The 27,061-nt window shown below is 41.7% G+C and overlaps 1 protein-coding gene across 1 annotated transcript; it reads left to right on the plus strand.

Moving 5' to 3' along the window:
- The first annotated feature begins 489 nt into the window (after positions 1–489).
- On the plus strand, positions 490–26,949 carry LOC146960071 (plastin-2). Its single transcript, XM_085772676.1, has 16 exons — positions 490–508; positions 7,665–7,745; positions 7,852–8,000; positions 9,972–10,095; positions 10,608–10,740; positions 11,912–11,993; positions 12,143–12,308; positions 14,024–14,166; positions 14,654–14,749; positions 16,945–17,140; positions 18,020–18,098; positions 18,195–18,309; positions 19,440–19,573; positions 20,363–20,483; positions 24,567–24,691; positions 26,661–26,949. Exons 2-16 carry the CDS (start codon positions 7,679–7,681, stop codon positions 26,791–26,793), a joined length of 1,863 nt encoding a protein of 620 aa, XP_085628802.1. The 5' UTR covers positions 490–508; positions 7,665–7,678; the 3' UTR covers positions 26,794–26,949.
- The last annotated feature ends 112 nt before the right edge of the window (positions 26,950–27,061 follow it).

Below are 27,061 nucleotides of genomic sequence, written 5' to 3' on the forward strand. Positions count from 1 at the left end.
AGCTTTTAGCCTGAGTTTTTTTTTTTTTTGCAATTTAAAAGAGAGCTCCGTGTCTAGCAGGAAACCTAAGTATATTTATAATTAGTAGGCTAACAATAATTAGTAACAACACTAATACAACTTCCTGTCTCTACAACTGCATTGTCTTCACAGCACTGATTGAGTTGGTAAATCCATTTTTATCAGTTTCCTTCAGTGAATTATTTGGTTTCTGATGACTCCTCCACTCCTGAGACGCCTGAACCTCCCATCACAGTCGAACAGGGTTCGAGGGTTTGAGGGTCACCTTGTCTGGCAGCCACACTTGCATTGCCTTATAAAGACAAAAGCTTTCATTCCTCTTTCTGTTTCTGTGTTGTCACTTCCTTCCTCGTACTACATTTGAATACGTGAGTCGTCGTTGCCCTGCCGTTGCAGCTCAGCCGCCACTCGGAGGAAGAGCGAGACAGACGGGCAGAGAGTCGACGAGCAGACCTCCAGTCCACACCCAGACCTCTAGCACCATCAGGTAAGAACACACGAGTCCAGATGTTGTCCCTGAAGGCATCACGGTGGCACCACGACGCACCTGAGTCAAACTCTGATTTGCTTTATTCTCGTTTGCGTGAGGAAAGGGGAACGGTAGCGAAGACGAAGAGCAGAGGCGTGTGTAGCGGTGTTTCATCAACTGTTGCACAAACTCAGACTTTCACAATTTAAATTAGGAGCTTCTTGAACCTGCAGCTGACATAGATTTCTGCTTTAATTTAATCGTGTTGAAAACAGTCAAATGTGTGTATAAATGAGAAGAAGGAGGAGAGCAGTTGGAGGCAGAGCGAGGCCTGCAGGGGGAAAGGAGGAAGAAGAAGTTAAACCACTGCAGCGAGCTGAAAAGGAAGTTTGTGGTTAGTGTTGTTTCAACTGCAAAAAAAAAAAAGAAAAAAATCCCTGTGAGGCAGCGAGAGGATGAAGATGTGTGTCGTCCTCGGAGCTGAACGTTGAACGGTTGCGGGGCGGCGACGTGCTGCTGCTGCAGATCACGGTCGACCTGCAGCACGTGTGATTGGTGCTGATGAGGTGAAGCGCTGCACGTGAAAAAGTAGCGATGCTCAGAGAGGAACGAGGCCGAGGTCACATGACCCCGACTCAACCAGGAATCTGGTGACTTGATGCAGAACCAACGAGCCACCAGTGACGAGTGACTTTAACTTCATGACTTTATATCGTCCCAAAGTCTGAACGGCGGAGCAGAGCCGTGAGCTGCTCAGAGCTACGCTACGGAGGCTCATTATGGGATTTCTTGGTTTCCCTCATCAAACTCATCAAATACACAATCCAACAACTCCACAACGCTCTGGTGGACAAGTTGTGAGCTGCACATTCACCACGCTATGAGATAATAACACAACATTACCACACAGAGTTGATTTAGAGGGAAATACAGAGACTGTTGATGAAAAACTGTCCCTGAAGGCAACGTGCATCAGTGGTTTTGCATGAATTTCCCTCTAAAACAACTCTGTGTGGTAACGTTGTGTTATTATCTCATAGCGTGGTGAATGTGCAGCTCACAACTTGTCCACCAGAGCGTTGTGGAGTTGTTGGATTGTGTATTTGATGAGTTTGATGATGAGGGAAACCAAGAAATCCCATAATGAGCCTCCGTAGCGTAGCTCTGAGCAGCTCACGGCTCTGCTCCGCCGTTCTAAAAACATCTTGCACCGACAATTAAAGGTAACGAACCTACTGCTATGACTATAGGGATTATGGCAATGGGCCAATTTGACTAAATGTTGAAACACAAAGTTCAGGACTGGGTTCGGTTTGGGACTCGTTGGTTCAGACTCAGCACCTCGAAGTCAAGAGTTGAGATTTCCAAAGACTTTGTACCATAGAGCTCCACGAATACGCTTCAGCAGAAAATATTAAAAGTAGCTGCAGCGTCTTGAGTTGTAGTTCTAGATCTTGAGGCATCGTGGAGAAGCATCGTCCTCTCAGGCTGTGATGTTTGAGTAACACAAGGCCTCTTCACTGAGACAGACTGAGCTCCATCTCTGCACTGCAAAAACTCAAAATCTTTCCAAGAATATTTGTCTTATTTCTTGTCAAAATGTCTCATTTCTAGTCCAAACTAATTTCTTTCCACTTTAAATAAGACTCATCACCTAAAAATTAACTTGTTTTTAGATCATTTTCACTTGTTTCAAACTAATTTTCACTTGAAATAAGTAGAAAAATCTGCCAGTGAAAGCAAGTTTTTTGTGCTTATAATAAGAAAGAAAAACTTGCTCCACTATCAGATTCTTCTACTTATTTCAAGTGAAAATCTGCTTGAAAGAAGTAAAAACTGTCTAGAAACAAGCTACTTTTTAATGTGATGAGTCTTATTTTAAGTAGAATGAGATTTGTTTTGACTAGAAATGACATTTTGACTAGAAATAAGACAAATATTCTTGGTTAGATTTTGAGTTTTTGCAGTGTGTGTGACTTACAGCTCGTCTCTCAGACAGAGGAACATGAGTCTTTGTCGATCAGCTGAAGTCAATGTGACCTTCAGAGACGCCACTGACCGGTCCATCCTCCTCCTCCAGATGTTGAGTCCAGTGTCTTCAGTCTCTCCATCACGTCTTTGCTCTGTAAAATCCAAACCAGCATTTCCTCTGGTCTGGTTCCTTCTTCTTTTTTCTTCGTCAGCGTCTTCTTTGGTCTCTTCCTCTTCCTCTTCCTCTGCCGTGATGACCATCACACTGAGGACAGGGAGCTGAGCTAGCTACAGCTTCTCATAGCGACGCCACAGGTGTTGACGTTGGAGTTGAGTTAAAGGGATAGCAGCATTTTTTTTTAAAGTGGGGTTGTATGATCTACAAATAGCCCTTAAGTACTTTAAGTACAGTACACTGCAAAAACTCAAAATCTTTCCAAGAATATTTGTCTCATTTCTAGTCAAAACTAAACTCTTTTCACTTAAAATAAGATCCATCACCTAACAATGAACTTGTTTTTAGATCATTTTCATTTGTTTCAAACAAATTTTCACTTGAAATAAGTAGAAAAATCTGCCAGTGAAAGTAAGTTTTTTGTGCTTGTGATAAGAAAGAAAAACTTGCTCCACTATCAGATTTTTCTACTTATTTCAAGTGAAAATCTGTTTGAAAGAAGTAAAAAGTGTCTAAAAACTTTTTATGTGATGAGTCTTATTTTAAGTAGAATGAGATTTGTTTTGACTAGAGATAAGACAAATATTCTTGGTAAGATTTAGAGTTTTTGCAGTGTAGAAGACTCTCTGCACTCCTCCCGTTAGCAATGCCAGCCCATAATAGCCCTGCCCAGAGATTTACAACATACAGTGTTGTGAACGGACCCAAAGAAACGTTTTTCCTGCACTTTGAAGGGCTGGAAAAAATTAAATTATAGTGAACAATGGAACTGTGTATTTTTTTCAGGTAAAACCTCTTTTAGGCCGTTTCTTTGGGTCTATTCACAACACTGTATGTTGTAAATCTCTGGGCAGGGCTATTATGGGCTGGCGTTGCTAACGGGAGGAGTGCAGAGAGTCTTCTACTGCAATTAAAGTACTTAGGGGCTATTTGTAGATCATACAACCCCACTTTAAAAAAAATGATACTATCCCTTTAAAGCTACAGGACATGAGTTGTTCAGAAGTTGTTTCAGGTCACTGTTGGAGCTCCAGCTGCTGAGGAAATCCAGATGGTGCATTGTGGGGAGCTAATAACAGAAGCTAAAGGAGCTCAACACTCCCATCGTCCTCTGCCTCCAATGAGGGAACAGTTTGCATTAGACACTCAGTGAATTTTTGTGGTTTATTTCTATATAAACAAATAGAAACAAAACTATTCACAGTTAGTCCGAGCTGGATTCAGACCATCGAGGTCAAGGTCACGTTTATTTATAGAGCACCTTAAAAACAATCTAGGTTGACCAAGGTGCTCTACATAAAATAAATAACAATAAAATACAATGGTACATTTCGAAAGACAATTTTCGGCAATGACACATAGGCTATAGGTCGTTTTACTACGGCTGCTCCTCCAACAGAAAACATCCTCTTTGTTCGTTGTTTCTCTCTGTTGAAATGTCAAGAGTCAGATACTTTCATTTGAATTTTCTTTTGAGGATTTTCAGGAAGTGCTGCTGAAAAATTGTTCCACATTTGGTTGGAAACTTGTATAGGGTTAGGGTTAGTTTCCATTATCAGTTCATCTTATCTCACCTTTTCTTAAGAAAGGGAGAAAAAAAAACTGAAAAAGTAAATATAGAACAAAGCAGCAAGAGCATGAAGGAAACAAAAACACATTCACATTCAGTAAAAACTTCAAATTTCACTTCTACAATATAAAAGACAAGAAGCTGCAGCAGAAACAAGCAAATACACTGCAAAACCAAGAATATTTGTCTCATTTCAAGTCAAAATGTCATTTCTAGTCAAAACAAATCTCATTCTACTTAAAATAAGTCTCATCACATTAAAAAGCAGCTTGTTTTTATACACTTTTTACTTATTTCAAACAAATTTTCACTTGAAATAAGTAGAAAAATCTGATAGTGGAGCAAGTTTTTCTTTCTTATTACAAACACAAAAAACTTTTTTTCTACTTATTTCAAGTGAAAATTAGTTTGAAACAAGTGAAAATGATCTAAAAACAAGTTCATTTTTAGGTGATGAGTCTTATTTTAAGTGGAAAGAGATTAGTTTAGACTAGAAATGAGACATTTTGACAAGAAATAAGACAAATATTCTTGTTTTTGTAGGAGTTTTTGCAGTGTAAAGAGTGTGAAATAGAAACGAGTAGAAACTGAGAAGAAGCTGAATGTGGAGCAGTGACTCATTCAGCCTCTTTTAGCTGAAGAGTTTCATTTCTGCTCCTGAGCTGAAGTCGCTTCAACACTACGACCGAAAAAAAAAGGAAGACGACGACAACGTCCAAGAGTCAGAGAGTCGATACTAAAACTAAAACACAGAATGAGCTCAGTGAGAATCAGTTGAAGTGGATTAACTGTGATATGTTAATTATGACCGAGCCACAGAGAGACAGGCTGACGTGTCGCTGCTTCACAGGGAGGAAGTGGGCGATGGAGGTTTTACCCAGAGTTCATTGTGGTCTCGTTGAGTCTATTCTCTAAACTTGATAAAGCTGATATTTCTAGACAACCCCATGTTTCCCTTCAGAGAAAAGTCTGATGCTCATTTATTAATAAGTATCTGGACTAAATAACTTAATTAAAATCATCTTAAATCATTTTAAACTGTATTTATACAACTTTCTCTTATATTGAACGTCCTACAGATTATTGTTTAATGTTAAATTATGTTTATTAGTAAGGACCTAGTGAAGGATTCGTCTATAAAAACAAAACTATACACTGCAAAAACTCAAGAATATTTGTCTTATTTCTAGTCAAAACAAATCTCATTACCTAAAATATGTATATTATACATACACATACATAGTTAGATTTATATATATTAAAAAAGTAGTTTGTTTTTAGACACTTTTTACTTCTTTAAAGTAGATTTTCACTTGAAATAAGTAGAAAAATCTGATAGTGGAGCAAGTTTTTCTTTCTTATTACAAACACAAAAAACTTGCTTTGACTGGCAGATTTTTCTACTTATTTCAAGTGAAAATTAGTTTGAAACAAATGAAAATGATCAAAAAACAAGTCCATTTTTGGGTGATGAGTCTTATTTAAAGTGGAAAGAGTTTAGTTTTGACTAGAAATGAGACATTTTGACAAGAAATAAGACAAATATTCTTGGAAAGATTTTGAGTTTTTGCAGTGTAACTGTCTCATTCGTTTCAACAGCTTCTCCCAAACCAACAGGATCTTGGAAATATTAGAAAACATTTTTGTAGGGACTATTTTGAGCGGCGGATTGATCCTCAGTCACTGCAGCGGCTGTTGTGTGGCTCTGTGGCTCAGAGGAAACAGCAGCATCGTGATCTACACTGCAAAAACTCAAATATCTTACCAAGAATATTTGTCTTATTTCTAGTCAAAACAAATCTCATTCTACTTAAAAGAAGACTCATCACATTAAAAGCAGCTTGTTTTTAGACACTTTTGACTTCTTTCAAGCAGATTTTCACTTAAAATAAGTAGAAAAAATCTGATAGTGGAGCAAGTTTTTCTTTCTTATTACAAGCACAAAAAACTTGCTTTCACTGGCAGATTTTTCTACTTATTTCAAGTGAAAATGAGTTTGAAACAAGTGAAAATGATCTAAAAACAAGTTAATTTTTAGGTGATGACATCTGAACATCTGGAAATATTAAAAAACATTTGTGTAGGGACTATTTTGAGCGGCGGATTGATCCTCAGTCAGTCAGAGTGTGTGATGGTGTTTATCAGCTTCATCTTCATCGGGCCGACGCTGCTCCATCAGAACAGGAAGTTGAACCACTCATCTTGAAGCTGATGTCAGTGTTTGTGGTTTTAAAATGTCCGAAGGTCTTTCTTAACAACGCGTATGTGTTACATTAACTCTGCCAAATATGGTCGTGTTAAAGCACCGCCAGTCACAGTGAATCATATAAAATGTCAGAGTGTTATGTGATCAGTTCCTGCTTCACTCAGTCTGAAACTGTGAACGTGTTGAATTTAAATCAGTTAAAAAGGAGAAATTAACGAAACTAAACGAGTGATTAACAGATTAAATGAACTGAATCACAGAGTTAAAGGCTGATTTCCTGCTTTTCCTTTTTTCTATTGGCTCTGTGATTTGCATCTGTTCATTCATGTTGATTAGAAAACTACTTAATCAATCAACTACTTCAGTAAACTTATTTTTCTATTCAAACATTGGTTAGAACCAGGAGCAGTAAAACTCCTGTTTCCTCAGTTATAACTGTATCTTTTATATTGACTGTGTTTGTGTCTGTATTTAAAGGGATAGTTCACCCAAAATTGAAATTTCAGGAGGTCTCGGCGTAGCAGTGCGTGTCCATATAACGGTTGCAAATGGATACCAACTGTCTTCGTAACAAAAAGACACACCAAAAAACATCCAAATACCTCCATGCTGCTCGTATGTAATGTCCGTCTTGTATTGAAGCCCCGACATGAGAAATTGTCCCGGAAAAAATTAAATAAGTCTATTTTTCAAGCTTGTTTTGTAGCGGAAACTTCTCGAAGCTCCTCTTCCCGGTTCATCAAATTTGGACAAACTGGGAAGAGGAGCTTCCGTTACAAACAAGCTTGAAAAATAGACTTATTACATTTTTTCAGGACAATTTCGCATTTCGGGGCTTCAATACAAGACGGACATTACATACGAGCAGCATGGAGGTATCTGGATGAGAGTGAGTAGATAATGAATGAAATTTCAATTTTGGGTGAACTATCTAACTACTATCCCTTTAAGCCCTTTAAAATACTTTGTTTGCACTATCTTTATGTGTGGATAACAGTGTCCACCTGTCCGTCAGCCGGCTGCAGCTGCAGTTAGTTACCTGTGCAGGTGCTCAGGTCTCGTGAGTGACAGGCAGAGGAACAGGAAGTGAAGCAGAAACAGGAAGTGGTGACAGAGGCAGAAGTTCCTCCTTCTCTGCACCGCTGAGCTCCGATCGCCTCTGTCTCTGCCTTTATCTCTCTGTGTGTCTCTGTGTGTCTGTGTCTGTGTCCGACGTCTCATGTTGTTGAATTTCTTTTTGTCGTTGCCTCAGTTTCAGGTTCCAACATGGCCGCCCCCGCTCAGATCTCTTCAGAGGAGCTGGAGGAGCTCAGGGAAGCGTTCGGAAAGATCGGTGAGAGAGAGAACAGAGAGTTGGACTGTTGTGTTGTTAAACCTCCCTGTCCGTTGTGACCCTCTGACCTCTGACCTCTGACCTCTGACCCCGATCTCTCCTCCAGACGTGGACAACAACGGCTTCATCAGCAAAGAGGAGCTGAACGACCTCTTCAGAGCCGCCAACCTGCCGCTGCCCGGCTACCGCATCAGAGAGATCATCCAGGAGCTGACCAAGACCAGCGACCAGCTCACCTTCGACGAGTTCACCCAGGTCAGGACTATACTCATTATCTCCTCCCCCTCATGTGGATTAAGGGCTGGGAGAAGTTTCAGAGTCCTCCGTGGCTTCTCTGAGTTACAGGGGGTCTCGGCGTAGCAGTGCATGTCCATATGACGGTTGCAAATGGATACCAACTGTCTTCGTAACAAAAAGATACGCCAAAAAACATCCAAATACCTCCATGCTGCTCGTATGTAATGTCCCTCTTGTATTGAAGCCCTGAAATGCGAAATTGTCCCGAAAATAATTAAATAAGTCTATATTTCAAGCTTGTTTTGTAGCGGAAGCTTCTCGAAGCTCCTCTTCCCGGTTCGTCAAATTTGGACGAACTGGGAAGAGGAGCTTCCGCTACAAAAGAAGTTTGAAAAATAGACTTATTTTATTTTTTTTGGGACAATTTCGCATTTCGGGGCTTCAATACAAGACGGACATTACATACGAGCAGCGACCAGCTCACCTTCGACGAGTTCACTCAGGTCAGGCCTCGCAGGAACTCATTCATCACATCCGCTGTTAAGCCACTGAACTGCAACATGACGCACTTTAACCTTATTTATTAAGAACTGTTGGTTTCATTTGACTGGTTATTGTATGGAAGCACTATGTATGTAGGTTACAGTAGTGTCCATATTGTTTAATGTTTACTGTGCTATGTAATGGAGTAATAATTGGAGCCCAATGCTGTGTCTCAATTCCAATACTTCCACACTCACATTAACTATTTCTAGTGTGTAAAACTAAACAAAACCCAGTGAACTGTCAGAACCCGGATGGTTTCACTCATAACGGTCAGAAAGTTGAGTGTAGAGCGATGGACTCTTCCCACCCTCAGTGACCGCCGTCTGGGCTAGCGGTTGATTTACAGGACGGGTGATTTACAGGTATGTCGTAAAACATCAAACATCAAACATCAAACATAAAACATACCTGCAGGTCAAAGTTTTCCACCAGTACGAGGCGGCGGTGTAATCTCCACCTCACACAAGCAAAACAAAAAGAAAAAAAGGTACCAGTAGGGCGTTCATGAAATTACAAACCAAAACGAGCTGGTAGCGAAGACGTTGTGATCGTTAGTAAGCGCACAACAACAGTGTTAGATTTAAGACACTAACTGTTGAAATTCATGCACTACAGAAGAAAGTACATACACTGCAAAACCCAAATCAAAATCTTACCAAGAATATTTGTCTAATTTTTTGTCAAAATGTCTCATTTCTAGTCAAAACAAATCTCATTCTACTTAAAATAAGACTCATCACATTAAAAGCAGCTTGTTTTTAGACACTTTTTACTTCTTTCAAGCAGATTTTCACTTGAAATAAGTAGAAAAATCTGATAGTGGAGCAAGTTTTTCTTTCTTATTACAAGCACAAAAAACTTGCTTTCACTGGCAGATTTTTCTACTTATTTCAAGTGAAAATTAGTTTGAAACAAATGAAAATGATCTAAAAACAAGTTCATTTTTATGTGATGAGTCTTATTTAAAGTGTAAAGAGATTAGTTTTGACTAGAAATGAGACATTTTGACAAGAAATAAGACAAATATTCTTGGAAAGATTTAGAGTTTTTGCAGTGTAGTGTAGATTATACACTACATGACGGGTATTAAGTATTCGAATTGAGACACAGCACAAGACAAATTTCACTCCGGGACAATAAAGTTAAATCCAATCTGATCCAACACACACACACATGAACCAGATAGAGGAAATTATGTTTCTTATAATAAACGGAAAGCGAGACTGTGCAGATTAAAGTTTTATCAGGAAGTTTAATTGATTCCCTATCAGCTGCAACTGATCAAACATCAGACAGAGACAGGAAGTGGTGAGAGGGGTTACAAAATAAGAAGTAGCTGAAGGGAAACACTGAACTGAACTGAACGTGTTTCTATGGCCCGAGTCAGTCAGTTTGTGTTTGTCGTACGGTCTGTGAACGTGACCGCTGACCTCTGACCTGCAGATCGTCCACGGCCTGAAGAGCAGCGAGGTGGCCAAGACCTTCAGGAAGGCCATCAACAAGAAGGAGGGAATCTGCAACGTGGCCGGGACCTCGGAGCAGACGGGCACCCAGCACTCCTACTCCGGTCAGTGAACGCACCAGCTGATAGGGTCACCGATTATTGATTACACTGCAAAAACTCAACGTCTTTCCAAGAATATTTGTCTTATTTCTTGTAAAAAATGTCTCATTTCTAGTCAAAACTAAACTCTTTCCACTTAAAATAAGACTCATCACCTAAAAAGCAGCTTGTTGTTGGATAATTTTTACTTATTTCAAGTCTATTTTGAAATAAGTAGAAAAATCTGATAGTGGAGCAAGTTTTTCTTTCTTATTACAAGCACAAAAACTTGCTTTCACTGGCAGATTTTTCTACTTATTTCTAAGTGAAAATTTGTTTGAAACAAGTGAAAATTATCTAAAAACAAGTTCATTTTTAAGTGATGAGTCTTATTTTAGGTGAAAAGAGGTTCGTATTGAGTGGAAATTTGACATTTTGACAAGAAACAAGACAAATATTCTTGGAAAGATTTTGAGTTTTTGCAGCGTATAGATTATAGAGATGACTGGAGTGACACGTTGTGTCCGTGTCCACAGAGGAGGAGAAGGTGGCCTTTGTGAACTGGATCAACAAAGCTCTGGAGAAGGATGGAGACTGTAAACACATCCTGCCCATGGACCCAAACAACAACGACCTGTTCACCGGCATGGGAGACGGCATCATCCTCTGGTAACTCCACTAACAGCTGATCAGCTGATCAAGGATCAATGATCTGGGTCAATCAGACTCTGGTACCCCCTTTTCCCACCGAGCTGGTTCTGATTCAGCACCGGTTCTTTCACTGCAAAAACTCTACATCTTTCCAAGAATATTTGTCTTATTTCTTGTCAAAATGTCTCATTTCTAGTCAAAACTAAACTCTTTCCACTTTAAATAAGACTCATCACCTAAAAATTAACTTGTTTATATTGTTTTTTTGTGTGCCTGTAATAAGAAAGAAAAACTTGCTCCACTATCAGATTTTTCTACTTATTTCAAATGAAAATAGACTTGAAATAAGTAGAAAGTGTCTAAAAACAAGCTACTTTTGTATGTATAACTATGTATGTATATATAAATATCCATATTTTAGGTATTGAGATTTGTTTTGACTAGAAATAAGACAAATATTCTTGGTAAGATTTTGAGTTTTTGCAGTCACCTGACCAACAGGACCACCACAAAGATAAACATAGATGTGATCAATATCTTATTACGTTTGTTTAACCCTCCATTGTCCACCTGTGTCAAGGAAGGAAGGAAGGCAGGAAGGACAAAGGGAAGGAAGGATAGATGGAGGGAGGGAACAGATTGGGTCAAAAAGGAAGGAAAGAAAGAAAGATGGAGGGTCAATTGGATCCAAAGAGGAAGAAAGAAGAAATAAGGACAAAGGGAAGGAAGAAAGGAAGGGAAAAAGATTGTGGAAAGAAGGAAAGAAGGAAGAGAGAAAGGAAGGATGGAGGAAGGGAACAGATTGGGTCAATTTGACCCAGAAGGACAACAGGAGCGTTAACTGCTCGCCCTTCGCTGTCGTTACGATGAAGATGGCTTCCTCTTTTTTCCTTCATCGGGTCCAGGATTCAACACTCTCGGGTCGGACCGGGTTTTAATTTTCAAGCCCGTTGAGAACTCTATAGATGGCTTCAAAGACCGGAGCAGCTTCTGTATCGGGCGGCGTAGCTCTGACTCAGCCGGTTCTTTGGAGGTACAAGAGCAGAACCAGCACCAGGTTCTTTTTGGTGGAAAAAGGGGAGTGTGAGGGGTTCATGTAGAACTGATCCAGGTCCTGTGGTGTGTGTGTGTGTGTGTTTGTGTGTGTGTGTGTGTGTCCTGCTCTCTGACCCGGTTCTGTCTCCATCAGTAAGATGATCAACCTGTCCGTCCCCGACACCATCGACGAGAGGACCATCAACAAGAAGAAGCTCACGCCCTTCACCATCCAGGTGAGGAACAGGAGCACACCTCAGAGTGTGTGTGTGTGTGTCTGACGCTGTGTGTGTGTCTGACGTTGTGTGTGTGTGTCTGACGTTGTGTGTGTGTGTCTGACGTTGTGTGTGTGTGTCTGACGCTGTGTGTGCTCTGGCTCTGGCAGGAGAACCTGAACCTGGCTCTGAACTCGGCCTCGGCCATCGGCTGCCATGTGGTCAACATCGGGGCGGAGGACCTGAAGGAGGGCCGGCAGCACCTGGTCCTGGGTCTGCTGTGGCAGGTCATCAAGATCGGACTGTTGGCCGACATCGAGCTCAGCCGCAACGAAGGTGTGTGTGTTTCTGTGTGTGCGTTCACACCAAAAGCTTCCAAAGCGTCAAAATGCCGGAAGTCAATTCATTTTCAGCGTCACCGCGCTTCCAAAGCTTCCAAAGCTTCCAAAGCTTCCAAAGCGACCAAAACTTTCAAAGCATCAAAACGCTGGAAGTCAATTCATTTTCTTTTTTAAAATATTTTTTGGCGTTTTTGCCTTTATTTGATAGCACAGTGAGATAGACAGGAAAGGGAGAGGCAGAGAGAGGGGGAATGACATGCAGGAAATGTCTGCCCGACGCGGGATTCTAACCGGGGACGCCTGCGTTGAGGACTGTAGCCTCTACATGGGACGGCCGCCTTAACCACTGCGCCACGCACCGCCCCGGAAGTCAATTCATTTTCAATGAGAGCCTGGCGACACTAAGCATCCAAAGCATCAACTGGCGTCACCAAAGCGTCCAAAGCATCACCAGACGAGAAGTTGAGCCCTGGTTAACTTTAGGGTAATGAGCTATGACGCAGTTCGGCGGCAGCCTGTCAGAATAGAGATGTCCTTCGACTGCCTTCTTTTTCTTCTTTTTTTTGTATTTCGGCTCCCCAATGACCTGCGCGATCGAACTTTGACATCAGTCACGTGACGAGCGGCCAAAGCGGCTGAAAATATTTGCCGTTTTGGGAGCTGTCTTGTCTGAGGCCGACCCCCGAGCGTTTTTGACGCTTTGGAAGCTTTTGGTGTGAACGCACAGCAAAGCGACCAAAGCTTCCAAAGCTTCCAAAGCTTCCAAAGCTTCCAACTGTGCGTTCACACCAAAAGCTTCCAAAGCGTCAAAACGCCGGAAGTCAATTCATTTTCAATGAGAGCCCGGCGACACTGAGCGACCAAAGCGTCAACTGGTGTCACCAAAGCGATCAAAGCTTCCAAAGCGTCCAAAGCGTCACCAGACGAGAAGTTGAGCCCTGGTTAACTTTAGGGTAATTAGCTATGACACGGTTCGACGGCAACCGGCGGCAGCCTGTCAGAATAGAGATGTCCTTCGGCTGCCTTCTTTTTCTTCTTTTTTTTGTATTTCGGCTCCCCAATGACCAGTGCGATCGAACTTTGACGTCAGTCACGTGACGAGCGGCCAAAGCGGCTGAAAATATTTGCCGTTTTGGGAGCTGTCTTGTCTGAGGCCCACCCTCGAGCGTTTTTGACGCTTTGGAAGCTTTTGGTGTGAACGCACAGCAAAGCGACCAAAGCTTCCAAAGCGTCCAAAGCGTCACCAGACGAGAAGTTGAGTCATGGTTAACTTTAGGGTAATTAGCTATGACACGGTTCGGCGGCAACCTGTCAGAATAGAGACGTCCTTCGGCTCCCTTTTTTTTTGGTCCTTCGGCTCCCCAATGACCAGCGCGATCGAACTTTGATGTCAGTCACGTGACGAACGACCGAAGTGGCTGAAAATATTTGCCGTTTTGGAAGCTGACTTGTCTGAAGTGCACTGACGCTTAGGAAGCTTTTGGTGTGAACGCACAGTAACGCTGTGTCATGTCCGGCCTCGTTCACACACATGTAGAGGTCAGAACGTCAGGAACTCCTCTCAGGATCTGGAGGTCGAGCCGGTCGTCCATCAACCAGACGGTGGCTTGATCCAAGGCAACATGTCACAGTGTCCATGGGAAAGATCCTGAACCAGTCTGTGAATGTCTGTGTGTTAATGTGTGTGTGTGTGTGTGTGTGTGTGTGCAGCCTTGATCGCCCTGCTGCGTGACGGAGAGAGTCTGGAGGACCTGATGAAGCTGTCTCCTGAGGAGCTGCTGGTGCGCTGGGCCAACTACCACCTGGAGGAGGCCGGATGCCCCAAGATCAACAACTTCAGCTCCGACATCAAGGTGAACACACACACACACTCTCTCTCTCTTAACATCAGGAAGACTGTAACTGATGGGGTCATTCCTATGTTCCCACAGCCCTATGTTCCCACATTTCTAACTTTTGTTGTCACTGAAAATTAGGCCCTATGTTCCCACAGCCCTTTGGTCCCACCATTGGTTGGGTTTAAGCAATGAAGAAAAGAGTTGGTTAAGTTTAGTAAAAAGACCCGGTAGAGGCTAGACAGGCCAGATAGATAGAGTCCAGATAGGTAGAGAGAGTCCAGTGGGAACATAGGGCCTAATTTTGAGAAAAATCTTAGACCTGTGGGAACATAGGTTCATCACTTATCAGTTAGGGTCCATGCCTATGTTCCCACAGCCCTAAGGACGTAAACAAAAATCACCAGATCTCAAACCTTGAAGAAGAATAATCAGTTGAATCATCCTATAATATCTATGTCTCAGATGTTCCATCTTTCATTCCTGTGGTGTGTGTTTGTCTCAGGACTCGAGGGCCTACTACAACCTCCTGAACCAGGTGGCGCCCAAAGGAGACGAGGACGGGATCCCCCCCATCGCCGTCGACATGTCAGGACTCAGGGTGAGAGTCTGAGGCCACGAGGACATTTTAGAAATGAAACGTTGGAATGAAACGATCTATTTTGATCAGTTTTACTTGTCACAACGAGTCAGAACGGACAGAAACAGAAACCAAACCTCTGTCAAAGGGATAGTTCAACATTTTGGCAAATTGGCCCATTGCCATAATCCCTATAGTCATAGCAGTAGGTTCGTTACCTTTAATCGTCGGTGCAAGCTATTTTTAGAACGGTGGAGCAGAGCCGTGAGCTGCTCAGAGCTACGCTACGGAGGCTCATTATGGGATTTCTTGGTTTCCCTCATCAAACTCATCAAATACACAATCCAACAACTCCACAACGCTCTGGTGGACAAGTTGTGAGCTGCACATTCACCACGCTATGAGATAATAACACAACGTTACCAGGGTTCTAAATTAACACCCGCCAACCCGCCAAATGCGGGTTAAAAATCATTTTGGCGGGTGTTAATAAAGACTTACTAGCCAGTTTGGCCGGTGATGCACAAGGCAATCATCACGGCCAGAGCCGCTCTACTGTTCTCAGTCATTTGTCCCCCTGGCAGCACTTACTACATTTCCCATGAACACTGCATGCTACGTGATGACGTATCAGACGCCCATTGGCTGCGCGCAGGCCGGTGGCCGGTGTTTCACGCTATAGCAGAGAGGAGACTCCAACACGTCGCTCGCGACATGCTCTCGACTCACACCGGCCCGCTTGGTTGAAGCGTGTGTGCGTGCATGGGGCTGTTCAGATGCAACGTGTAGACGCGCCGTCATGCCCGCACACAACCAAAGTGAAGACGCAGCGGCGGCAGACGATGCGTCGCGGTTTGCTTGTTTTTTCGTGCATGTCCGCGGTGCACAGATGAAAAAGCTCAACTTTCTGGGAGGCAGCAAGCAAACTGCATGTGAATCTATCAGCTGCACCGACCTGCTTCTCCTGCAGTAACATGCTACCTGGCTCTCAGTGCTTGTCGGTGTTGTGTCAAATCCCGGTTCCCTGTCCAGCTGGTTCTCCTGTTTCCCAGAGCTATGCCCCCACATGTATGTGTTTTATAGAAGAGAAACACTGAAATATCCCTCATGTCCACCTCTCAGTCTTAGCCCAGTCCTTCATTGACAATAGTTACTGGACTAGTTTTTTTTTTTTTTTTTTTGTCTAGATAACAGAATACAATTGTGTGTAAAACTGAATAAATAAATGAATAAATAAATAATAAAATAAAATAATAAAAACAGGATTTTAGGGTACAGTAAGAGTAGCCTATAAGGTTTGACATCACACATTACCTGTACTTAATCATTTGCAAAGATGTACGAAGACATTTAGGCTACAATGTGATGAAATTAATGAGAAATACAATTCTTTTGTGAACATTTGCCAAGTGGTTTGGAGGTTTGTCCATGTTGTTTTGAGAATGTGATTTCTGTTTTGAAAAATGAGCCAAACAAAAACTGTAATAGAGGAGGCACAATACCTGAAAGTAATTATTTCAGTTGTCAGTATGATAGCTAGGCTAAAAACATGCTATTTTCATGGGAAACACAGTACGAACGTAAAGAATCTCTCTTATTTTCACCGGAAAAAATTTGGCTAGTGGAAATTCTGATTGGCTGGTAACTTTAGAAAGTTACCAGCCAAATTGGCTGGTGATCTAAAAAGTTAATTTAGAACCCTGAACGTTACCACACAGAGTTGTTTTAGAGGGAAATTCATGCAAAACCACTGATGCACGTTGCCTTCAGGGACAGTTTTTCATCATCAGTCTCTGTATTTCCCTCTAAAACAACTCTGTGTGGTAACGTTGTGTTATTATCTCATAGCGTGGTGAATGTGCAGCTCACAACTTGTCCACCAGAGCGTTGTGGAGTTGTTGGATTGTGTATTTGATGAGTTTGATGAGGGAAACCAAGAAATCCCATAATGAGCCTCCTCCGTAGCGTAGCTCTGAGCAGCTCACGGCTCTGCTCCGCCGTTCTAAAAACAGCTTGCACCGACAATTAAAGGTAACGAACCTACTGCTATGACTATAGGGATTATGGCAATGGGCCAGTTTGACTAAATGTTGATTGAACTATCCTTTTAAAGACTAGTCTAGACATTTAGAGGACCCAGCTGAGGACAGACGGTGGTTTCCTCAGTGTGTTGACGTTGTCCTCATCCTCGTCCTCCTTCGTCCTCGTCCCTACAGGAGAAGGAGGACCTGAAGCGAGCCGAGTGCATGCTGGACCAGGCCGAGCGGCTCGGCGCCCGGCAGTTCGTGATGCCGGCCGACGTGGTGCGAGGAAACCCCAAGCTGAACCTGGCCTTCGTCGCCAACCTGTTCAACAAGTACCCGGCGCTGAAGAAGCCCGAGAACCAGGACATCGACTGGAGCTCCATCGAGGGTGAGTGAGTGAGTCCTGCAGGATGCGGGTCCGGGTCTGAACCCCGACAGTTAGTCCAGTCATTCTATGAAAAAAGGTTGAATAAATTGCAACAGAATCAAACTCAACTGGTTTTGTATCCTCAACATGTCCTGAGTGAGGGGAAAAAAGCCCAGAAGAATCCCATTAGGGGAAAGTTTAGAAAAAGACCCAAATATATCCCATTCATAAGCCTATTAATTATTTTTCTCATGTGAATAGGGTAAAATTGTTAACCTTTAGATATCTCCATGAAAATTACTGAGTTGATTACTTACATTAAGACAAACAAAAAATGTATTACAAGTTTTTTGAAATTCTTTGTTAACATGAGCAAATTTGCATACATTTGCACACATTCCACCATTTTTGTGGTGATACCGGCATGAAAATTGGAATGAGTTGACTCCATCGGTCAACCGACAAGAAACCACTTTAAATTTCAAGATGACTGCAATTTTTCAAGACAGCCACATCAGCCGGTGGAATTTATGCAAATGTATGCAAATTTGCTCACGTTAACAACAAATTTCAAAAAACTTGTAATACATTTTTTGTTTGTCTTAATGTAAGTAATCAACTCAGTAATTTTCATGTAGATATCTAAAGGTTAAAAATTTTACCCTATTCACATGAGAAAAACAATTAGGCTAATAGGTGTATGAATGGGATATATTTCCCCTAATGGGATTCTTCGGGGCTTTTTTTTCCCTCACTCAGGACATGCTGAGGATACAAAATCCCAGTTGAGTTTGCTTCTGTTGCAATTTGTTCAGCGTTGACCCTTTTTTTGTCTTAAAATGACTGGACCAAGTCTGGAGCTCGGGCCTCTGAACACCTGGTGTGTGTTTCTACCTGCAGGTGAGACCAGGGAGGAGAGGACCTTCAGGAACTGGATGAACTCGCTGGGAGTCAACCCCCGGGTCAACCACCTCTACGCGTAAGGACGCCCCGCCATCGTTCCTCAACTTCATCCCCATCATCACCTTCATCTCACCTGTGTGTGTGTTTGTGTGTGTGTGTGTGTGTTCTCCAGGGACATCGATGACGCCCTGGTGATCTTCCAGTTGTACGAGAAGATCAAGGTTCCAGTCGACTGGGACAAGGTCAACAAGCCGCCCTACCCCAAGCTGGGCAGCAACATGAAGAAGGTACGAGGGGGTGAATGAATGGATGGATCTGAAGATTTTCTTTTTAGTCAGTACGTTTACATGACACTTGAAAAAAACGAATTATTGCCTTGATCCGACTATAACTGGACAACTGAAGTGCATGTAAACACCTTAGTCCGACTGAAATCGGAGTTGGAGAACTCCGATTAAGACACCCAGATAATGCGATTGGAATTCGATATCGGATAACGTCCTCCCTCTGAAAACCTGGAGCCTCCGAGTTGATTTTCCTTTGTTGATAAAAACAAACGGGAGCTTCATTCCACCTGTGAACAAACTGAACCGTCAACTTGACTCTTGTGCGAGACTTTGTATGTAAACAGCCTACGATCCGTCTGCTCCCGTTCTACGTTGCCGTGGCGATGCAGGGACAGACAGAACGACTGCAGGACAGGAGACGGAAAAAAGAAAATCTAGACATTCATTCTGTTAGAGCTGAAATATATGAAACTAGAGCCCAGGTTGGATTTGAGTGGAACTGTCCTTTAACCCTCCGGTTGTGGTTGACCCAATCTGTTCCCTCCCTCCCTCCATCTATCTTTCCTTTCTTTTTCCCTTCCTTCTTTCCTCCCATCATTCCCTTTGTCCTTTTTTCCCTTTGTCTTTCCTGCTTTCCTTCCTTCTATCCCTTTGTCCTTCTTTCCCTTCGTCTTTCCTGCTTTCCTTCCTTCTATCCCTTTGTCCTTCTTTCCCTTCGTCTTTCCTGCTTTCCTTCCTTCTATCCCTTTGTCCTTCCTTCCTTCCTTGACCCCAGAGGACAACAGGAGGGTTAACGGTGCGTTCACACCGGGTGCGAGTAAAATATTTGCCTCGCTCTACTCGCTTGAGTTTCCTCGCTGGAATATTTGTTTTTACTCGCGGTATTCGCGTGAATATTTCGCTTGAGTTCAATATTTTGGACTCGTTTTCGCTTCATTCGCGTCGCGCCATTCGCGCCGCCGGCATAAATTCGTGTCCATTCGCGTCTGTACATTGACTTTGTATGTAATCTTATCGCGCGAAAAATTTGCCTCACGCCCGGTGTGAACACGCCGTAAGTCTGCACACACATGAATGACTTTTAATTCCTGGACTAAAGTCAGATGATGTTGAATCTCCTGTGGTTGCAGCTGGAGAACTGTAACTACGCCGTGGAGCTGGGGAAGAAGGAGGCCAAGTTCTCCCTGGTCGGCATCGCCGGTCAGGACCTGAACGCGGGGAATCGAACCCTCACCCTGGCGCTGCTGTGGCAGCTGATGAGACGGTAACAACACGCCACTAGGCTACCTTCTTACTGTAGTTGTTGTTGGTGGACGAGGTTAATTTGAATGTATTAAAGGATAGCCCCTTGAGATGTAGCGTCTCATTTTCAGGGTCCCTGAACAAACATAGAACACACAACATCAACAATACACTACATTACATTGTAGACAAACATAACATGACAATACAACAAATACAGACATCTTGCTCACACACTCCCACATACCACCCCTACCCACATAAGTTTAACAAACAGAATAGAACATAGTAGGAATAACGAAATAACAAAATGGAGAAAGAAAGAATAACAATGAATGAATGGATCGATTAAGTAATTAACTAAAAACATGAGCAATCTGTTTTAAGATATAAATATAGAGACCTCCTGAAACAATGAAAAGAGGTAATAGAACGCAAAGAAGGAGGGAGATTATTCCAATCAAATGGGGCTTTATATTGAAATGACCTTTTACCAACCTCTTTAGAGAATCTAGGGACAAAGAAGTAAGGGAAGTTAGTATGTCTACGTGGGTATGGCGAGTTGTATGGAATCATAAGTTCTTTTAAATAAGGAGGACAATTAAAATAAATACATTTGAAAAGAAAATGGAACCAATGAGATTGCCTTCTTGATTTGGGTTGCAGCCAGTTCAGAGAATCAAACATGAGACAATGATGTGTTCTAAAAGGACATCTCAAAACAAATCTACATAAGGAATTAAATAATATAGTCAGAGATTTAAGATGAGTGGAGGTGCTGACCCCCCGTCCCCCCCCCCCCGTCCCTCAGGTACACCCTGAACATCCTGGAGGACCTGGGCGACGGCCAGAAGGTGGTGGACGACACCATCGTGGGCTGGGTCAACGACAACCTCTCACAGGCCGGGAAACGAACCATCTCCAGCTTCAAGGTAGAGGGGGCGGGGCCTAAAGCAGCGGTGTAGTCTATGTGATACTGTACTGCCCCACAACAGAAGAACGGGGTAAAACTCCTCAGAGTGCAGTTCTGAGAAAAATGAGTTTAAAGTATTTTTGTTGTCCAGTCAACTGTATTGAACTTAGGATTCTGAAAATTGGTCAAATCCTTGCTTTTGCGAGTAGTAGTCTAGCTGTGTAAAAATATTTAACTCAAACTTAAAGGGATAGTTCAACATTTGGCCCATTGCCATAATCGCTATAGTCATAGCAGTAGGTTCATTACCTTTAATTGTAGGTGTAAGCTATTTTCAGTGGCGGAGCGCAGCAGCTGGCTGCTCAGAGCTACGCTATGGAGGCTAACGGAATTTCTTGGTTTCCCTCATTAAACTCATCAAATTCAACATCCCAAAACTCCACAGCGCTTTTGTAGACAAGTTGTGACCTGTACAACCACCACGCTATGAGATAATGACGGAACGATACGAAACGGAGCCGTTTTCGAGGTAAATACGGGGTAAATACGGAGACTGCTTGCTGAAAAACTGTCCCTGAACGCAACGCGCATCAGCGGTTTTGTATGAATTTACCTCGAAAACGGCTCCGTTTCGTATCGTTCCGTCATTATCTCATAGCGTGGTGGTTGTGCAGGTCACAACTTGTCTACAAAAGCGCTGTGGAGTTTTGGGATTTTGTATTTGATGAGTTTAATGAGGGAAACCAAGAAATTCCCTTAGCCTCCATAGCGTAGCTCTGAGCAGCCAGCTGCTGCGCTCCGCTGCACTAAAAATAGCTTACACCTACAATTAAAGGTAATGAACCTACTGCTATGACTATAGCAATTATGGCAATGGGCCAATTTGCCAAAATGTTGAACTATCCCTTTAACATTTTACCCTTATTTCAGAGTTACCTCTGTCTGTCTGTGCATTGAGGCAAAACATAAGCTGGCCATACAACACAAGAAAGAGGAAACTAACTCCCATTGGTTCTAAAATGGTAGCGGCCTGTTGTACAGCAGGGCCTGTTGATCATCTATACACAGAGAGAAAAAGGTAACTCTAGTTACTGTGTTCTCTTGTTGTTTCACCACAGTTTTTGGGAGTTACCGTGAAAACCACCCACAAAAATATCCCAAATAAGATAAAGTTGAGTCAAGATATTTATCCACATGATGTAGCAGACCTTTAATGTCCCAAAAATGACAAATGACAAACATTTTTGACAAAAAATGAGTTACCCCTTTCTTGCGTTGTAGGGCAGTATAGACCAGAGCAGCATTTTTATGCAAATGAGAATGACTGATGCATCCTGGGTAATTTAGGGGCAGCGCCCGGCATTTTTAAATTGCACTCAGTGGCTTTTTGTGTTTTGATGGAGCGTAGACTAACTAACAATCAATTTGAATGTTTTATTTTGTGTTTCTTTTGTAGCACTATGTCTCATAATTATTTCGACACCCTCTTTGAAACCCACCGTTCACGCTATCTTGAAAAACTACAATGAATGAATCTAGCGGTATGCTCCTTTAGCCTCCCACAGTGATCAATGACTCCACACAGTGGCCAGAAATGTCTGACCCAGACATCTACACGTATTTGGTGGAATCACCGGGAGGTTTTGGCTCAGTGTTGTCTGGAAATAGCCTGTTAATAGACAACTTTTTGTTAGTTAGTTTGTTAAACCAGTTAGGCTGAACTTTTCAATGGAGGGATGCCGGGCGCTGCCCCTAAATTACCCAGGATGCATCAGTCATTCTCATTTGCATAAAAATGACACTCTGGTCTATAGAGAGCCTGAGTGGAAGCAGGAAGTAACGTCACCATGGGAACTCAACTCGGAAAAAGTCTCCATGTAAAAATGAACGGGAGTCAAAGTTTTATTTCGTGATCAAATTGAATTGAGAACAACATGAGAAAAAACTCTACCTGTTTAAAACATCACGTTTCATTAAGAGAAATCAGAAGTTTGTTGTAATCCCTGGGGCGGTGTTTAGCTCAGTTGGTAGAGCACCCGCCCCATGTGTTGAGGCTATAGTCCTCGCTGCAGGCGGCCCCGGTTCGAGTCCCGCGTCGGACGGCCCTATCCTGCATGTCATTCCCCCCATCTCTGCCTCCCATTTCCTGTCACACTCTCAACTGTCCTATCGAATAAAGGCATGAAAAGCCAAAAAAAAAAAAATATATATATATATATATAGAAGTTTGTTGTAAGTTTGTAGTGGAAATAATGAAAGTAACGGCAAACAAACACTGAACCGGTGTCAAAAAGGGAAAAAGGAAAAAAAAAAAAAAACGATCATGGACTTTCATGATTGATTACCATGGCAACGAGCGAAGCTTCGAATTTTTTGGGTCAGCCCTACTGTAGTCCTAGAGCGGTCGTCACACAAAATACATTCTTCCGTTGCCGTTTTACGATAAACTGCTGATTTCTCTTCATGAAACGTGATGTTTTAAACAGGTAGAGGACATATTTTTTTCTCATGGCACAATTCAATCGGATCACGAAATAAAACTTTGACTCCCGTTCACTCACATGGAGACTTTTTCCGAGTTGAGGACCCATGGTGACGTTACTTCCTGCTTCTGCTGAGGCTCTCTATACCCAGTAGCTACAACAAAACTATCTAAAGTAAATGTCAATGGTTCTCAAAGTAGGAGGGTTGACAGGGTTTAAGGGGGTGCCCAACTTTTTCTTGAAAATGTTACCACTTTTTCCTAGAATTTTTAAACTTTTTTTTTTTCCAGAAATGTTATCACTTTTCCTAGAATTTTTTTTTTTGAGAAATTTTACCATTGTTTGCCCCTTTTTTTTCGAGAGAGAAATTTTGCCACATTTTTCTATAATTTTTTGAGAAATTTTACCAAATTTTTTCTAAAGATTTTTGCGAAATCTTACCACTTTTTCTAGAACTCTTTCGAGAAATTTTACTATTTTTTTCTCAATTTTAAAAAAAAAACGTTTTACTATTATTTTTTTTGTTGACATTTTACCACTTTTTTCTAAAAAGAATCTTTAACTTTTTTTTTCTTTTTTTTGAAATTTTTTGAATTTTTTATTTTCTAGAAATATTTCAACTTTTATGGAGAAATTGTACCACTTTTTTCCAGAAATTTCTCTAAAATCGTTCAAAAATGTAGCCTACGCCTAATTCAAACGTACATTGATTGTTTGTGTATTTATGGTTTTCTGGCTTCAAAATGTTGTCCAATGGGGGTCCGTGGTCTAATTTGTGTCAATTTTGGGTCCTTGATGTAAAAAAGTTTGTGAGCCACCAGTGATACAAGTATGAACAGTTTACCACCTAAAAAGCAGTTTACCCACTACAACACATTAGACTACACCCAGGGCCGTTGTATAGGGGAGAAAGGTGGTGATAACTGTAGGGGCCCAGCGCCCAGTGGGGCCCATAAAAAACCCCAGTAGTCTAATCTTTGTATGACTGAATTATTCTGCATAAGACCCTGACTAATACTCATAGTACACTGTAAAAACTCAACATCTTTCCAAGAATATTTGTCTTATTTCTTGTCCAAATGTCTCATTTCTAGTCAAAACTAATCTCTTTCCACTTAAAATAAGACTCATTGCCTAAAAATGAACTTGTTTTTAGATCATTTTCACTTGTTTCAAACTCATTTTCACTTGAAATAAGTAGAAAAATCTGCCAGTGAAAGCAGGTTTTTGTGCTTGTAATTAGAAAGAAAAACTTGTTCCATTATCAGATTTTTTCTACTTATTCCAAGTGAAAATCTGCTTGAAAGGAGTAAAAAGTGTCAAAAACAAGCTGCTTTTAATATGATGAGTCTTATTTTAAGTAGAATGAGATTTGTTTTGACTAGAAATAAGACAAATATTCTTGGTAAGATACTAGGGGGAGGGGCCCACTTTAGTATTCTTTAAGGGGGCCCAGATCTCCTAGCAACGGCCCTGACTACACCACTGGCCTGAGGGTCACAGAGGTCACAGGGACCGGGGCGTGTAACACAGGAAGTGACTCGTGTGTGTGTGTCTGTGTGTGTGTGTGTGTGTGTGTGTGTGTGTGTGTGTGTGTGTGTCTGTGTGTGTGTGTGTAGGACGGCAACATCAGCAGCAGCATGCCGGTCCTGGACCTGATCGACGCCATCCAGCCTGGGTCGATCCGATACGACCTGGTGAAGGCCGACGACCTGACGGACGCCGAGAAGCTCAACAACGCAAAGTAGGAGCTGATTCCAACGCTTCTTATGTTAAATATTCTAATTATATTCAAACTTTTAATACATTTTTTTTTTTTTATGATGAAAAAGTTTATTGTGCCACACAAAATGTTAATACATATTTTTAGCACATCATATCCACCTACACTGCAAAAACTCTAAATCTTTCCAAGAATATTTGTCTTATTTCTTGTAAAAATGTCTCATTTCTAGTCAAAACTAAACTCTATAAGACTCATCACCTAAAAATTAACATGTTTTTCAATCATTTTCATTTGTATCAAACTAATTTTTACTTGAAATAAGTAGAAAAATCTGCCAGTGAAAGCAGGTTTTTTGTGCTTGTAATAAGAAAGAAAAACTTGCTCCACTGTCAGATTTTTCTACTTATTTCAAGTGAAAATCTGCTTGAAAGAAGTAAAAAGTGTCTAAAAACAAGATACTTTTTATGTGATGAGTCTTATTTTAAGTAGAATGAGATTGTTTTGACTAGAAATGAGACAAATATTCTTGGAAAGATTTTGAGTTTTTGCAGTGTATACCAGCTTATTATTATGTCCCATGTCCACTAAAGGGCTTTCCTACCAAATCTGTTATAACACACTTAACTTTTACCAACTCAATATAAAACTTCAAGAAGGGAAATAGAAATACTATAAGTAGCGGTGCAACGATCACAGTTGATCCGTGATCCGTTCCGATCGCTCGTAAGTGGTCCGCGGACGGTCTGCGGACCGATCGATAAGGTGTGTGTAATGTGGGAACACGTTGTCACCGCTCCAGCCGATTAACAGGCAATTAAAAAAAAACATAGAGAAGCTGCAGCTCTAGTTTGTTTTATCAACATGTTTACTACCCAAACGTTGCGAGGCACAATGTTGATTTGCGTTGCGTTGCAGAAGGAACATGTTGGAAAGTCAGTTTTACCTTTGAATGTTCTCTTTTTTTTTTTTAATAATTTGAATTCAGTTCACATAGCAAAGTTGGTTCTGACAGCTCTAATACAGATACAGAAGAATCACTGCAGGTAGTTCAGAGTTCAGCCTCAGCATGACCCAGTGAACGTTGATTTAATTATTGAGATCAGAAGCCTCAACAGAATTAAACAGCCACAGTTAGCTACACATATTTTATCTGGGAAAAAATGACCCAAACTTTTTTTTTTTTTTTTTACATTCAACTGAGAATAACAAGAACATGTTTATAACTTACCAGGCTGCAGTGCTGACCCACTTCACCGTTCACAGCAGCTCCAGCTCTTCCCGCCGTTACCGTTGCCTCACAATTGCGGCGCTGCTCCCGTCGCCTAGCAACCATGTAACAGTTTGTTTTTTTTCACAGCAGCTTTTTGTTGTAGTGCTCCTGGTTTTAACGGTTCAACCACCGTCACCCATGAACCGAGACGCGTTTCTGTCCCTGCAGTAGACCGGTAAACAGCCGCTGTCGGTTGAGTTGAGGACTGAACCGGAGGATTTACGTTGTGCGTCATTACGTCACAAAACACCTCCTATCACCTAGCAACCAAGTCAGCGTTCGATTTTTTCAATGAATCTTACAAAAGGCGCCAAACTTTTAACAGACAAAATATTAATATGACAAATGTAAACAAGAGGTGAAATGTATTTAGTCAGTTAGTATAAATAATATAATAATAATATATAATGCAGTTTGTAGCCTACACATTGACACAAAGTCACGTCAGTTACAGCCTTGTGTTGCAGTTCATCATTTTATAAATTTATATTACTTTCAATATGCCTTCTTATAAAATAGTATTAGTGCTGCTAATGGACCATCCTACAGAAGTGTTTAAACTGACCTTATACACACAGTTAATACGTTTACCTGTGATACACGTCCAACCATTAGAGCTTCTGGACCATGTTGAGTTTTCATATTGTTTGTTTTGATTTAAAAAAAAAAAAAAATCAGATTAGAGTGCCTCACACCCGTGTCCTGGTGTTTGTACAGGTACGCCATCTCCATGGCGAGGAAGATCGGCGCCCGGGTCTACGCGCTGCCCGAGGACCTGGTGGAGGTCAAACCCAAGATGGTGATGACGGTGTTCGCCTGCCTGATGGCGCGCGGCATGAAGAGAGTCTAAAGACCAGGACCAGGACCAGGACCAGGACCAGGACCAGGACCAGACCACTTCAACGAGGCAGAAATAATCAACTGCTGAGAACTCGGAGCCGATTGTTTCTTTCTCTAAAACCACCAGTTAATTCCAGATAAAGCCCATAATCACACTGTAAAAACTCAACACCTTAACAAGAATATTTGTCTTATTTCTAGTCAAAATAAATCTAATTCTACTTAAAATAAGACTCATCACATTAAAAAGTAGCTTGTTTTTAGACACTTTTTTACTT

The sequence above is a fragment of the Trachurus japonicus genome, unplaced genomic scaffold (assembly GCF_045865225.1).
Source record: "Trachurus japonicus isolate A0001 unplaced genomic scaffold, Traja_1.0 AP030749.1".
Taxonomy (NCBI): domain Eukaryota; kingdom Metazoa; phylum Chordata; class Actinopteri; order Carangiformes; family Carangidae; genus Trachurus; species Trachurus japonicus.

Bases quoted from the DNA above. Each gene is read 5' to 3' on its own strand.
- LOC146960071 (XM_085772676.1), top strand. From the start codon at position 7,679: ATGGCCGCCCCCGCTCAGATCTCTTCAGAGGAGCTGGAGGAGCTCAGG. The intron at 7,746-7,851 runs GTGAGAGAGAGA...TCTCTCCTCCAG, and splicing joins GGAAGCGTTCGGAAAGATCG to ACGTGGACAACAACGGCTTC. The intron at 20,484-24,566 runs GTAGAGGGGGCG...GTGTGTGTGTAG, and splicing joins GAACCATCTCCAGCTTCAAG to GACGGCAACATCAGCAGCAG.